This window comes from Tasmannia lanceolata, unplaced genomic scaffold (assembly GCF_043159265.1).
Source record: "Tasmannia lanceolata isolate RefF3 unplaced genomic scaffold, GAP_Taslan_0.1 ptg000015l, whole genome shotgun sequence".
Classification (NCBI taxonomy): Eukaryota; Viridiplantae; Streptophyta; class Magnoliopsida; order Canellales; family Winteraceae; genus Tasmannia; species Tasmannia lanceolata.
In genome coordinates, this window is record NW_027518692.1 from 24235666 (window position 1) to 24251945 (window position 16280).

A 16280-nucleotide genomic window follows, 5' to 3' on the forward strand; every position below is an offset into this window, starting at 1 on the left:
GATATATCACTCCCCTTTACAAATAACCTCACAAAGCCTTGTTCTGATACTTGTGTAAACTTGACCCAATTTATTCAAAATTTAGCGGACACCATATTGAGGTTCTAAACTATGCTAGGGCAAAATTTGAGATGCTAATTCCATCATTTAGAGGAAAATTATTCAAACCAAGATGTTTAAGGGTTTTCTGGGGTTCGGTCAAAATGGGGTATCTACAACAACAGCCATCTCTTGTGTCACCACATCGTCGCTACTGCCATTATCGATGATAAGATTATTCGTAGTACGCTGAGTAACTAACTCCTCGCCACGATCATTCCAAGTGATCTTGTTACCCTCACCAATATTATAGTCGTCAAAACATGGTACTTCATTTAGAACTGACGATTCGACCAATTCGTCAAACTCGTCGACCAAATTTAGATGTGGTTGTTCATCTAGAACCGTCGAGTCAACCAGCTCATCAAATTCCTTGTTGGGTTGATTAGGATCCGTCAGATCTTGAATTTCCCTTTCACCCAACTCACTCCGAAGCACTACGATCAAAAGAGTTAACATCTTTTGAGACGAGACTATTTTTATAGCCTCTTCGAGTTTCGAAACATGCTACGCGTTCCACAAGTTATTGGACTTGCATCCTTAAACACCATATAATTTAATCTTAAAGAAAATTAGCAAAATACCCTTATCCCAAGAAAAATGACCAAAATAGACAAGTTCAGCAAACCTCACCTATATGTATGATCTAGACCATTCATTTGTTGGTCCCACCCTAGGTAGGCTATTTACCGGTGAAAATTGAAATGTAAAACATTTAAGATATTGAAGTCCTCCATTTCTTCACTAAAGCCAGACTCCAAAGGCCTGATCACCTTGAGTCTCTGCTAGGGGTGTAAACGAGCCGAGCCGAGCCGAGCTTGGCCAGGCTCGACTCAGCTCGTTAAGCTCAAAAGCTCAGCTCGGGCTCGAACTAGGCTCGAGCTCGGCTCGGCCAGGCTCGCGAGCCTTACCAAGCTCGGGTTATATTATGTTCACACCCCTCATCTTCCCTGTACTAGTGTAATTTGACTACTTTTTTTACACTATGGGGGGGTGGTCCTAGTAACAAATGGGGTTCCAAAAATGAAGTGACATATTTTGCCCCCCCTTTCACTCCCTGGACAACCCTTTTAATGTATAAATTAATATATAATCTATATATTTAAATATATTAAATTCTTAACGAGCCTTAACGAGCCGAGTCGAGCCGAACCGAGCCTGACCTAAATTGGGCTAAGCTCGTTAAGGATTCGAGCTGAGCTCGAGCGAGCCTCCGAGCCCGAGCCAAAATTGACACCCTTAGTCGTCTCTGCCTAAGAGGCCCAAAGTTACCCATAGTCTACTAGACTTACCAAAATGAGCTATAGTATGAGTCCAGTAGAGGGGCCCTTCTGATACATGGATTTTATAACGCAGGATTGTAAATTGCTGTATTCAACAACCTAGATTTTATGATTTAAAATATGGATTTTATAATCTAAATTCTAGATTTTACAATCCCGGGCCCGATTGGATGCCAAGAAGATTTCGATTTGGATTTCTCACATTTGCAGCCTGTGGATCCGGATCAAATCCTTGGATTTCCAAATCAGCGACTGACAGTGAAAAAAATCAGATTTCCAAATATGCTGTGGAAATAAGTAATTGGAAATCCACAGATCTGGCAGTTTCCTTCACCCTCTTTGCTCGTCAACCTCTCCCTTCCAGTAGGAAGTACTCCCTTCCCTCTCTGTCTCCCTCAACATTAGCTGGCGGATGTTACGTGCCTAATCGGCAGTAACGGAAGGTTGATTCGAGGCAACCGGACCTCCTAACAGCTCGATTCGAGAGGAGCAATGACTCTCCTAAAACAAAGTCTCATTTGCTGTAAATTATCTTCTCTCCTCTCTCCTTTCATTAGATTACTACTATATAAATTACAAGCAAGAGAGAGTGTCACATCACAAGCACACTTACCCACTAACAAGACACATCCCAAATAACTAACACCCACTACTTAACACATTCCCACAACTAACACCTACACCATAATTATTATGCACATAACAGCGGATCTATTCATTTGTATTCAAAACTCAATTCCAAATCCAAATACAAAATATGAGGTATTCAAACAGGCCCTAAACGTGTATCCAAACGCCCCTCAGAATAAACGCCAACTAATTGCTCAAAATATGCTACTGATATTGGCACTACTACCATGTTTTAATAATTGCTCAAAATCCACTTGTCTTTTCCTTCTTAACTGACTTGTGTTTTTTTTTTTAAGCTCTTTAAATACTAAAAAACAAGATGAGTTAGTGCAATTATCAAAACATGATAGTGCAGGTATATCACATTTCCCACACCAGTGAGAATTTTCCAGACATTCAAATAAAAAGTGCCTAGGGTTTGGTTGAGGCTCAAAAAATGGCGCTGTTACAGATTCTCACGCCAAGCACTGCGAGTAGATTTTGCACTGCGGACACCCCCCAAATCTCCCTAATGCTGACGTGTCGTCCTCCACCTCGGGTGAGGATTTACGAGCTTTCTCCTTGTTCCAATGCTAGGAGGTTTCCGATATCTCGATTTCAGATTTCTCGATTTCGCCCCCTTTGTAGGATGAAAAACTCTTATGGTACGTTTCTTGAACCCCTCTCACTCTTTTTCTCTAGTTTTTGCTTCAACTATATTGACAGAAATTCAATTCATGTAAGCAACACAACCATCCACAATGATTAATAACATCGAATAGCTAGTGACATACTCTATCGCGCATGTCTGATAATTCAGTACATACCAATATACCATAATTCACATTCAATTCATATAAATATGTACACATAATAATACATGCATAGCATTTCATATGTAATTCACATAACTATAATTATTTAAGGCATACTGATTTGAACACCACTAATAAATGTTATCTGCAATTCCGAAATTTCGGCCGAAATAAATGACCGTTTCGGTTTTGGGTGATTTCGGTGTCGGTCTCCACCGAAATCCGGAATTTCGGATTTCGGTCGAAATTTAAAACCATGCCACTAAGAAGGCATTTAATCTCGGATTTCATTAATATCCTTGCCGCTATGGACCATGCCGGAACCATGAGGAAGTGAGATAAATCCCTTACGAAATTTCCATAAAATGAATGGCCAGCTCACCTCTCTATTTAATGCATTCATGAAATCTTGTACTCGATGCTAGCATTGCTGCCTAACAGAGTGTGTTGGGATATATGTGAATAGCCCAGTCTGCTAGTAGTCCTTTTTATTTTATTTTGAATGTTATCTGCAAGGATTCCTTTAATCCAGTGTGTGTGAGACATAACTTGGTATTCTTCTTTTTAAGGTTATATTCCATTCCACTCTGCCTTGTAATAACAATATCATTTGCATAAGCAATAGGAACCACGATACCAAGTAGAGTAGTTTTCGGTTGTTTGGCACTAGTGATTGCTCTTGGATTGTAATAAAGATGCCTTACCACAGTGTCATGGCTTCTTTTGGGATTATGGACTTGTTATATGAATCAGAGGGCTTCTACATTTTCTATCTTCTTTTTTTCATTCTCATGCAAAATTTCGTCATGTCTGTTTTGCATGAAGTATTGACCCTGAAAAATTTAGATCAATATGGTTACGGGTTATAAAGTAAGGAGATGAAGTAAGGCATAACATATTGGTGTAATATTTTCGTGTTTTGTTAAACACATGTTGCAATTTGTCTGTTGTATAGTGCACAATGAGACAAAGAGACTACTAAATAGGGTTTCTGTGGGATAATTGTTGGTGTTAAGAATAGTTCTAGGATTTGGTTTAACATTAAAACATAGTTTGTACATTTTATAGTGGACATTGAGACTTAGTTCCTTGCATCAAGTTCAGATTGATTCAGCTTTTGAGTATTCCTATTTTATGTCTGTAATACTTTGTGGATTTAATTTTGTAAGGTGACTTTTCTTTAAATCATATTTTCCCACTTTTGAGTTCTTTCATTTTTAAATATGTTCATTTCTGCATTCCTATGGTGATCATATATAATTTGATATTGCTTTTACTTTGGAAAATTTATATCCTTTCATGTGCTTGTAGGCAGTGTTTACATTTTTCATTTTGGAGACCTAATCATGATTTTGATAGATTTGACATCACAGCTGGAACTTGGGAAGCCTGGGGAGAAACGGGAACAAGACAAGCGTGTCAACGGAATATTTTGGATCCTTCTTCTTAATCTAGGCATTTATGTGGCAGATCACTGGTTTATGGTACTCTTAAGATTCCTTTTTTCTATTTTCTTTCTGTATCTGATTAGGACCGTTAGGTAATATATTTTGAACAGTATATGTTAATGTTCTTTAAAGATAAAAATAAAAACCTTGAGGGATTAGGAGCACCTATAAAGGTTTGTCTGGGAAATCAATAAATATGTTCTTTTTTTTGTTGTTGTGGGGTTAGTATTGTTTTGTGCCATTATTTAATCTTGCCAAGTCAATCGACTTGGCTTAATCAAGGTTGAGTTAAGGTATGACTCATATTTATAGAATCAATTATAACTTAATAGTTTAGTCAAAAAAATCGAGGAGCGTTATAACTTAAAAAGGATAAGATCGGATGCTCAAAGATTGCTTTGCAAAATAAGCTGCCTAAAGTTGAAAAACTTGACTGGTTTTCCAGCCAACTTGGTGGGCGTGGTCTTGAGGAAGGAGTATTAGGGCTTCTTGATTACTGACATATTTCGGGATTGGAAAATGAATGCGGGATTAAAGGCAATCTGGACAAAATAGTGGCACGATGAGTCCCATCTCACATTAATGTTTATTAAAGTTAGATTTTGGTGGAAGTTCACGAGCCAATCTGGCACAAAAGCATTGAAGAGTTTTGTTGGAATCATATTGGAAAAATCGTAAGGTATTTTCTGGATCACTTGGTAACACTGATTCTAGTGAAGATGAGGGAGGTGGGGTGGCATTTCCACAAGACGTCTCTTTTTCTAGGTAACTCCAACAGCCTCATAGTGGAAGGTGATTATCCAATGTGATAGTTCGGGGCCATGAATCGCCATCATTCTTCACATGGTTTATTTAAGCATGAATTTGTGTCCAATCTTCAATCATAATTCTAGAAATGTTAATGACATTACAACTTTCTGACACCCTCGTGAGGGGAGTGGATCAAGATGAGTTCATGCATCAAAGACAGATTCCCTTTCCTAGAGGACTGTTTTTTCACCATTTCTATGATGGTCTTTCTGTTGTTCATTTTCAATGTAACCATCATTGCATGAGAGTAAAGTTGTATGTGTAATATGCTATATTTTTCTTTTATTTCTAATAAATTTTCAGTTACTCTTCAAGCAAAAAAAAGAAAAGAAAAGAAAATCCAAATCGTATTGTGACCTTTTTAATCTCGGTTGATGCAATTAAAAACTTTACTTTGCTTGCAATTTCAATTATCTCATTTTAATATTGTTAAAGTATAAAAGATAAATAACGCCTTTCTCCAACAGCTTAAGCTTTTGGAGAAGTTGGTAAGTTAACATGGTATCAGAGCCAAAGGTCTCGACTTCAAACCTCCCGGATAGCAAAAATCCACATGCGATGGTTCGCCCAAAGTGGGACCACATGTGCCACGTGTTTGCCAAATGGGCCACACGTGCGGGGGAGTGTTAAAGTATAAAAGATAAATAACGCCTTTCTCCAACAGCTTAGGCTTTTGGAGAAGTTGGTAAGTTAACAAATATGATAAAATTTTTGAGCTATAGAGATTTGGTCAATCACTTGGCGAGAAGAGTCTTGAGTTTGTATATTTTAAGTTTAAGCTTTCGACCATGATATTAATATACTTTCTTGTTTCTTTTTTCCATTTTGCAAGGAAGTCAATTCCTGTGCCTTTCTTTTGAAGGTAAGGAAATGGAGGTTTGGAATTTGTCCACTTATTTGGAACTTAGAGAAGTGAGAACAGTCGGTCAAGCAAAGCTCGTTGTAGTGTGACGAGAAGTAAAAGGGACTTGGTGAATTTAAGTGCCCATGAAGATCCTATCGTTGAAGATCAAAGGGACTTGTATTATATCATAATGAGACGGGTAGTCTAAGTCTATACAAGTATCCCAATATTATAGCTCCTCGATTGTTAGATCCTTGGGTTGTAGTTGTGGATGCAAGTGGACCTTTCACAACTCGATTGGTGCATATGGAGGGATTCTAGTGCTGTTGGATCCATAGATTTTGTTGTATGATGGGGTTCTGGTGAGTGACTATCACTCGATTTTATTAAGTAACATAGCAAATGCCATTTGATGGTTGTTCTCTGAAATAGCATGAAATAGCATTCATTCCGAATCCTAGATCAATCTGCTTGACAATGCCTCGTTGTTCTCTCTGGTGGAAAAGGCGAATTCATTCCTTTCCTTGTTGGAAAACCACAACTTCCCAGGCCTGCTTCTCCAATAGTTAGTGCCCCTATATTTTGGAATGAGATGAATAGGAGCGATTGCTCTATCTTGAAGCTTGTCAATCATTTGGCTGTGGTAGAGGTGGCTAGCGTGTAAGTAGAGGTTCCCCTTAGGGGATACTCGACCCTTTCAGTGAAGGTTGGGTGCTTTAAATCAATAGGTAACGGGAGAGAAAGGCGAAACCTACTAGGAAGGCAAAGAAGAAGGAAGGCCCTTACTAAAGTTTATGCACCTTCAGACTTAAATCTTAGGGAATTCTTCTGGAAGGAATGGGTGAGCTAGCATGGCACTAGGATCCAAGGATGGTGGAGAACCTTACATAGTGCTGCAAGTCGCAGTGGTTAGTGGTAGGCTAGTTAGTGAACCACAAGTTCTTGATGACCAATATAAAGCTAACTGAATGGGATAAGGAGTGTTAGGGGGATATAGTAGGGAAAAAGGAAGGAAATATTGGAGATCACTTCTATCGAGGAAGGAAGAGCTCTCTTCTCTTGTGGGGAGGTGATATAAAGACCTTAGTTGCTAATGTATGAAGCGAAGGCTCTCAGGAAGGTGGGAAGTGAGAAGTGTGAAGGGCCGGGGAAGCGACAGGGAAGCGACGGGGAAGCGTGAAGGGAATCGACAGGGAAGCGTGAAATAATTGAAAGCGGAGCAAATTGGGGAAATGTGCTTCCCAATTTAGGGAAACACACTTCCCAAATTGGTGAAACATGCTTCCCACACATTTCGGAAACGTGCTTCCCCAATTTCTAGGAAAGACGTTTCCTGCTTCCGAAATGCACTTCCCCAGTAGCTCGCTTCCCACCTTCCGGGTGTGTTTCCAGTAACTTTGATAAAGGCGCTTGCTTCTAAAGGTAGAGATATCAAGAGTTTGGTCATTTAGAAGAAAATTGAACGGAAACAACATGCTAAGGTGATATGGTTGAAAGAATGGGATAATAATATCGTCGTGTTCCACAAAATTCCCAATGTTCAAAGGAGAGCTAATCGCATTGGCAATATATGGACAGGAGGTGTTAGATGTGAGGATCTTGGCAGCATCTCTAATTCGGCAATGCCACAGTATCGTTCTACTAAGGTCTCTATAACGCATAAGAGGGTCTTAGGCTGAAAAATTGACTCTCTATATTTGATATTCTTGATAATAGGCTTTGCAATTAATTGGAAGAGGATTTTCAGTTTAGGAAGTGGAAAGAACTGTCTGAATTGAAAGGTGACAATTCTCCTAGGCCTGATGTTTTTTGCATTGCCTTTCCCCATGAGGGAGATAGGATTTTGTATGGTGGTTTTTCCAGAATCTATGATGGCGTGTATCTTGATAGAAGCATTGGAACAATCTTCGTTACCTTGATTTTGGGGGAAGATGGGGCAACATTAGAGATTTCCATCCAATTAGTCTCCTCTTAGGTTGTTTGCATAATCTTGGCCACGGTGCTTGTTTTGCGGATGAGGTTGGTTTGGGGCAAGGTCTCCGAACAACAAAGTGCTTTTATACAAGGGCTTCAAATATTAGACGGTGTTACCTTTCAAAAAAAATATTAGAAGGTGCCCTCATAGCGCATGAATGTATCTATTCATATTATAAGAATGTAAGGGGAGGTATTCTATGTAAAATAGAAATGGAAGTGTATGGAAGTGTGGAGTGGGATTTTTTTGCATTATATACTTGAAAGTGTGGATTTTGGGTCAAAGTAGCAGTCATGGGTGAAGGCATTCATCTCCTAAGCTTGGTTCCCTGTGTTAGTTAATGGTACACAAAAGGCTTTCAAAGGTTCAAGGGGCCTAAAACAGGGAGATCCTTTGTCTTCTTTTCTTTTCGTGGTGGGAGAGTTTTACTTAGGTCCTTGTGTGTTTAAGGGCTGAATTCCCCTGTTCCTATCTTCGTTTGCCTCTATCTTGGGAAGCATGCCAAATTGGCTAGGATCTGATGATGGTGACATTCAAAACTTTTTTCTTTTTATTCAAAAATGAATAAATTCATTATACATAAAAAGAGATACAAAGGCACCTATGACAAGCTATTCCTAGGTGAAACAGATTAGATGCAGAAATTCAGTCAGAAGAAATCTTCTTGGGAAAGGATATCTTTTCTTAGGAGGAAGAATTGCTCTCAGCAAGTCCGTATTGGTGAATTTCCTTGTTTATTCTGTCTTTATTCCTTTTAACCCGGCCAACATCATTAAAATAAAGGATTGGTTGTGGAAAATTATATACATTTAGAAGAGATGAGCATACCAGGAGGATTTGGAAGTGAAATTCTAAGGGTATCTTTACATGAGACCCTTCTCCCTTCTGCTGATTGGCTCTATGGGAGATATTGTACCTTACTTTAGGGCACATGACTCCCACAAGAGTGATTGCTATTTGCTAGACGACTTGCTTGGATAAGATTCTAATTCTGGATCACTTGATATATCAGAAGAAGTTCATCGTCAATAGCTGTAGTATGTGTTGTGCTGCTGAGGAGACTGTTGATCATCTTCTAAATCACTATCCAATTGCTTTCTATTTTTGGTGATTGACTTGGTCCCTTTATGGTATATATTGGGTGATGCTGAATTCGGTCACAGATCTGGTGAAGGCTTTCATTTTCTCTCTTCGGTCCATTTTGTTGTGGTGGTTATGTATCTTTGTCTTGGTATGCTATTTGCAAGGAATGCAATAAAAAATTCAGAAATAAAGCCAAAATCCTGGTGCTCTGCGAAGCCTATTTTTCATCTATACGCTTTATTGGACCTCTTCTATTAAACTTTTCTTAAGAGTAACTTCTTCCCAACTCCATAGTTCTTGTCATTCCAGTTCTAGGGTGGGTGATTGTCCATGCTCAATGTTGGATTTTTTCTCCGGTTTGCACTATTAAATTAAATTTTGTCGGCTCTAATATTGGGAAGCCAGGGCCTGCAGGGCTTGGGACTATTATCAGAAATTATGATGGGAAGGTTAGATTTTATTGAGGTTTGTCGGTTGACTTTCTGCAATTACCCTCATGATACCAATTATCATGATGTTGTTTCTAGGGCCAGCTCAGTTATCAGCTCTAATTTTCCAATTATGGACATCTAGCTGTATCTTGTGTCTTGTTTTTGTCTTTTCTTTTGTTGTCTACTTGGTCATCTTTTTATCTTTGATTTCCTTTCATTGCTTAATAAAGCTTTCTTTGCCATTTAGGGAAAAGAAAAGCAAGCTTTTTTTTTTTAGGCCAACGGAAAGCTTTTGATGTTGTGTTAGATTATAGGGTTGATATGATGGTCAAGTATGATAAAATTTCATTCATCATTTCAGATTGAAGAGATCACAGCAATTTAGGAATGCATGTTCGTTGTCCTCTTTACAAAAGTTTTTTTTTCCTTATCTCAGATGTTAAGATAGTCAAGTTTGAGATGGATCCATTTTGTTTTTTCCAGCTTCGAGGGATCAAAGGACTATATTTGTATCACGCCCGGCCGGATTGGTACCAGTTCATTACTGCAACATTCTGTCATGCTAATTGGTGAGATCGCTGAACTGGAAAATTGCATCTGGTTCTGATATTTGTTTACATATGATCTGAATGTGTTATCGCAGATTATGTTATGACATGGGAAAGCATACAGTCTATAGTCTTTGTGTTTGTTTATAATTAAATGACTTTTTTCTTGTAAATGTTTGACTGTAGGATTTACTTTGTTGCCAATAAACCTTTACAGGAACCATCTTTCCAGCAACCTTTTCTTCTTGTATATTTTTGGTAAGAGTTTCTTTCTCCATTTTGGTTTTGAAGAAAAAAAAACAGAGAAAAAAATATGGCTTTCAGGTTCTGTAGAGTTTTGTGGTTTTTTAATTTCCATTCTTTTCCTCCCCAATAGGAAAGCTTGTTGAAGAGGAGGAAGGAAATCTTGCATTGTGGTTCTCTTACATTTTAACGGGTGCCGGAGCGAACCTTGTCTCATGGTTGGTTCTCCCAAGGAATGCGGTTTCTATTGGAGCCTCTGGTGCTGTCTTTGGACTCTTTGCAATTAGTGTCCTTGTCAAGGTAGGATAAACTTGCTAGTCGAAAACTTTTCATGATAAATAGTCAAAACAAAATTTCCGATCAACTTTAATTCCTCTTGCAGATGAGTTGGGACTGGAGGAAGATCCTTGAAGTTCTTATACTGGGTCAGTTTGTCATACAGAAGGTAAAGTAATACCAATTCTTCTAAAAATAGGTATTGGGAAATGAGTGAGAATCTCACTGCTACTACGTTGTTTATGGCTAACCTGCTTCAAGTTATTGACAGAAATACCTTTGTGATTTAAGACAGAAAATATATACAAAAGGAAAAAATGAGCACAAATGGACTAGCCATAGTTGCTAGAAAAGGCATTGTAATACACATTTTTGAGATAATGGGAATTACAATTCTTCCTCTTGCCTCAGTAATCCTCTTCATCTTCACTCTTCTTCTCGTAATAGATTCACGGAGTCTTAACATAGTGTCCGAGCTTGGGGGTCAAGATTGCTGAACGAGAGACTAGTTTTAAACTCCCAACGGTGGTGTTGCATATTTCGTTTCTTACACCCATCAAAACCCTAGAATTCCTTCTTTCTATACAGTTATAAATTCTACCTTCATTTTCAAAACTCTATTCTCTTTATTCTGCCATTCTATCTTTTTGTTCTTCTTCTCTATTTTCCTAACCACACACAAACAATATTCTCTCTTTCTTTCTCAAAAAAGTCCCATGCAAATCCTGTGCTCCTTTTTTTACTTTAAAAAATCTAATATACCATGAGTAGTACGCAAACTCTAATCCTAATCCCCCACCCCGACCCGCTGCAACAGGTCTTCTAGTTATCCTCATCTTCTTTTCTCTTGTTTATTTCCTAATATGCTCTCCTTTTCATATTGCTTCTCTCAATAGTCTCTAATGGCATCACTTTCATCTCTAATACCATCTTCTGCAATTCCTTTTCCCGAACTCTCTCAACTTGTTACTGTCATTTTAGATCCTCCTCTAGAAAGTTCAAATCATTCCCATTGTTTGTCTGGGGTCATTCTCCGTCATCTTGAAGGTCTAAATATCCTTTTGGGTGGATGCTTAAAGAAGGTAGTGAGGTGACAACTTTGTTGGGGAAGTCAAAGATCACATTGCTATGAAGTGTTTCCTGCTACGGACTGGTTTATAATTGCTTTGATAAATTCTACGCTCTCTCTAGAGGTCCTTGCGCAAGTATTGGACGTCACCTATCTTAGGGATCTTTGGAAAGCTCATGAAGCTTCTTCCTCCATACTCTGAAGCTAGTATAATGCAACTTTCTGAAGGTCATATGATGCAACTTTGAGCAAAAAAACATAACAGAAAGAAAGGTGCTCTTTCAACTTGTGAGTACTCCAACCATTTATAATAAGATGGTGAAAGGAAAGACAAAAGGTGAGCGATCCACTGTCCTATCATAGCATGGTGGTAGCATGTTAAATCGGGTTTGATCATTCTATATGGCATGAAGGATGAACATTTCTGGCTTGCCAGAAGGATCATGAGGGATATAAGTGGAACTCTAGATCATGAATTTTTTTTTTCAAGGCTAAAAAAAATAGCATAGTTAAGGTTGAAGGATAATCTGATGCAAACTTGGTTGGAGATCCCGATACTAGGAGATTAGTTATAGGCTTTTGTATGTTGGTGAACAACTGTGAGATCTAGTGCAAAGGCAGAACAACGGACTACGGCTTCTACTGCAGAGCTCACACGGCATAGACTTCTCCTTCAAGAGTTTCGTATCATAACAAAGTATTATGCTCCTTGTTCTGATACTCAGAGTGCAATCAAAGTATCACAACATCCAGTCTTTCATACCAGGAAGAGACATATAGAGATGACAATAACTTTGTTCGAGGAAAGGTGGAGTGGTGAGATCCTTTCTTGCTTTGTTTTAAGTAGAGATCAGATTGCTGACATTTTTACAAGGGATTTGTGGATCATCACATACATTTGATGAGACAATCATGTTCAAGGGAACACGTCAGTTGGAAGGTCCTTCATGTGGACAAAAGCACGTGGTTTTGGGTTCCAGCAAGCTTACCTACCCAAAAAATGGAATTGCGATACACATTTATTAGAATAAATGGAAATCAGATTTCTTAATTTTCTTCCCAAATTCTCTTCTTCTCTCTCATATTAAATTCAAGGAGTCTATTACATAGAAATATTATGCTGTTGATTGTGAATTACATTCTGTTTTCTCATTGATTTCACATGTTCTGTTCTTGCAATCTTGGTTTTGATGCAAACTGTCAGCATGAACTATAGTTTAAGCAGAAAAGTGATATTGATATCCTAGCACTAAATAGGGAACTCCAATGCCTACTAGAGTTTAATCCTTTTGTTGGACAGTGATGACAAAGAAAATTAACTTGTGATATTCTCGACAAAAAGAAATTTAGATTAACAAAGTAGTGCTTTCTTTGCAAAGAGGAAGAGGAATCCTTGACTCATTTCTTCATTCACTGTAAGATAATACATAGAATTTGGAGGACCTTTATATCATGCTTTGGATACTGATGCTCATTTCTAAATTGGTGTTGGACCTCTTTACGAATTGGGGTAATATTCCATTTGGTGACAAAGGTAGAATGCTTCGGAAAGTACTCCTATATGCAATTTGTTCATTTGTTGGCATAGTTGGGAGGAAAAAAAATAAAATAAACCCATTGGCTTGCACACTATCAAAATTAAAATCTCTGTAGGGAAACGTGAAGAACATGTTCCGAGGTATTCTGGTTGAAGAATTCTTAGGAACTGGAGTTTAGTTTCAAAGAGTAATCTCTTAGGAGTTCTTTAGTAAGGTGGATCATCCTTCTAATAATACTTTGGAACTAAATATTGATGGTAGTTTCAATGGAAGTCCAGGTGCGGCCCGAGTGTGGGAATCTTGAGGAGCAATTTGGAAGTTATTAAAGCTTTCTCCAAACCAATTGGGAGAACAGACTTAAGAAGTGGATTTAAGGGCTCCCCACTCCCCAGGTTATGTCTTCAACACGAAGATGTTCGGCATTCTAATTGCGGAAGGCACTAATGGCCTGGGTTTTTTTTTTTTCAAATTTTAACATGCTCAAGTAGTAAGTTGCAAGATCTTTTGGTACTGAGAAGTTAATATCTGGTATGTTTATAGTTTATACTGTTCTTGTACTGTTTTTCCGGAACATCTCGTCCCCCATCATGCGGTCGGAGACTCGTAGCTATACAATTTGGATTCAGCATAATTCAGAAAGGCAAATGTTTGGAAAATCTGGGAAGATGTTGGGAAAATTCAGAAAAAAAAAAACGCATGTGTTTTAACATTTAAAACCTATATGTGTGTGTGTGTATATATATATATATATACTATTTTTTGAAATGGAATATTTACTGTACTTATATTTAATTTTTGTTCTGAATGAGAAATGACTAAAAAAGGGCGGCCCAGTGCACGAGGCTCTCGCCATAGAATGAGAAATGACTAAATACACGAAATGGTGATCTGGGGCATCCATTCTTTAGAATAGGTTGCAGGTTCAATTTCCACTACGACAACCCATTAACTTAATTTTGGACTTCTCACAAGATTTACCAAACAATATAATGAGAATTTGACAAATTATTTGTGAAATTTGCGTTTAATTCAAAAAAAATCTCATTTAATCAGAAACATGGTTTTTGAAGTTGGCCAAGTTTAAATCTTTAAAACGGGTTGCAACTTTTTGAGAATTTTTCAGTTATTCGTAAAACTTGTGAGCTATGCATGTAGCTTCATCCTTTATCTTCATGAAATCATTCCCATCACTTGAAAACAAAAAAATTGTTCATCTCTTATGCGTTGAATATTCCTGGATGTGATAATTTCTATAGCTCGATGGTGATAACCATGCGGAAAAATTTAGCACATGCCATCTTGAATCCATTCTGATCTTTGTTTTTGAATTGTGAATAAACTAGGTGATGGAAGCAGCACAAGCGTCAGCAGGGTTGTCGGGCACTTTCAGCAGAGGCTTTTCCTTGCAGAATGTTAATCATATTGCGCATCTCTCCGGAGCTCTGATTGGTGCCACTTTGGTATGGCTCATTAGTAGAATTCCTTCGCCTCCATCTGACAAGGACACGCCGAGTTTGAATAAGAAACCCTAACAGAAGAACTTGATATTCTGCATATTATTGCAGACCAAAAAATTAGTGTTTTAATTGATGCTTTCAATAGAAACTCAATATTGAACACTGGAAGAACACAGGAAAAAAGGCATTCCTATGGAGGTCCTGTATTTGATTTTGAGCTTGGAGGAAGTTCAGATCAACACGGCCAACGCTATTGCAGATAGCTTGGCAAAACAGGGTTTGATCTGCCCAACTTTATGTATTTGGGTTTCAACCCTTCTTAGGAATGTGCATTGAATCTAAAGCTATATTGAAACAATTTAGCATTCCATCCTATACCTTTGACTCCCAGTAAACAATTAAAAAATAGATGGTTTGCATGACATATATCTAAATAAAAAGTGAAAAGTTTTCTTCTTTGAGTCTCACATGTGCAAATGTTCTATAATTGCTTTCCTTCCATAATTATACAATATTCAAAGGGAAGAACAAATCTACCAAATGGCCTTATCGAGCTTACAGACAAAAAGGAATATCCATCGGGCAGGGGTGGAGACTGTTTAGAAACTAATTAGGCAATGGGATGAAAGGGTTCTCCCATTAGCTGCACATCACCTGAGTGCATTTAACATTCGTGAGACTTATACATTTTAGAGTGAAGTGCAGCCAATTGGGGAGCCCTTTCATCTCATTTTTGAAAGGGCTCCCTTCAGCCAAAGGGTTTCAACCCTTTCTTAATGCCCATTGATGATGTGGATCTAATGGGAGTGCCCTTGCAAAACCAAGGGCACCCTTCAGTTTATCATTCCTCATAGTATAGATATGGAGGCTTATATAGTTGAGAAAACTCGTCCTTGTCAAGGCAAGGTCCACATATAAAATTGGTTGTCCGTTAATCAAACACATTGATTTTGAATAAACAAAACCCGCGCATAGAGAATTTAAAAGTTATGTGCAGGTAATAAAGAAAAATATAAACAAAATAGGTAGCCAACATACAACCACAACACGAGATTTACAAGGTTCACCAATAATAGGGCTACGTCCATAGTCAATCAGATAAGAAAATATACAGGGAAATTTGCATTGCTTCCCACCACTCAACTTTCTTAATATAATTAGGATTTTGGTTTGTGGTCGGAAGGCAAAAATGAGAAGGCTTATTTTTAGGTTTTGGTAGACCCTAAGGTTAAAAAAAATACGAAAAGAACAGTGAAAGGGTTGCAGGTTTGTGGGTTTGGTGTAATCCATTGTAATCCTTGTAATTTTGTTTTCTCATAATGGAAGATGGTGTTCTTCCCATAGATGTAGGCATCTTGGCTGAACCACGTAAATCTCGATGTCATCTTGTGGCTTGTGTTTATTTTTACTTTTCCATTATTTGCGCACGATCAGATGGATTAACCCAGCAGATTTTCTCAACATGATACAACAACTCAAGTCGCACTTACCTTCGCACAACATGGTGAAGTCCACAGCAAGAAACCTCTTCTTTACTCTAGGCACCGTCGAACCCATTTTTTAACATAAAAATGGGCTTAAAATTACGCCCATTTTACATTAAGGAATTAAATGGGTGTGAAACAAATTTTACTCGCATTTTTAGGTGGTAAATTGGCATAAAATTTGTTTTTTAACACCCATTAACATTAGGCTCGGTTTCTTTTGACGTAAAATTGGTGTATAACAACTTTTATGAGCATTTTTCAGTTG

General features: G+C 38.0%; 1 protein-coding gene across 1 annotated transcript; it reads left to right on the forward strand.

Annotated features, from left to right (window-relative positions):
• Positions 1-2380: 2380 nt before the first annotated feature.
• LOC143845463 (Rhomboid-related intramembrane serine protease family protein) lies at positions 2381-14992 on the forward strand. Its single transcript, XM_077353822.1, has 7 exons — positions 2381-2656; positions 4166-4290; positions 9881-9966; positions 10163-10203; positions 10322-10488; positions 10571-10633; positions 14415-14992. Exons 1-7 carry the CDS (start codon positions 2449-2451, stop codon positions 14601-14603), a joined length of 879 nt encoding a protein of 292 aa, XP_077209937.1. The 5' UTR covers positions 2381-2448; the 3' UTR covers positions 14604-14992.
• The last annotated feature ends 1288 nt before the right edge of the window (positions 14993-16280 follow it).

Coding starts and splice junctions, on each gene's coding strand:
- LOC143845463 (XM_077353822.1), top strand. CDS start 2,449: ATGGCGCTGTTACAGATTCTCACGCCAAGCACTGCGAGTAGATTTTGC. Junction 2,657..4,165: donor TAGGATGAAAAACTCTTATG/GTACGTTTCTTG, acceptor TGATTTTGATAG/ATTTGACATCACAGCTGGAA. Junction 10,634..14,414: donor GTCAGTTTGTCATACAGAAG/GTAAAGTAATAC, acceptor TGAATAAACTAG/GTGATGGAAGCAGCACAAGC.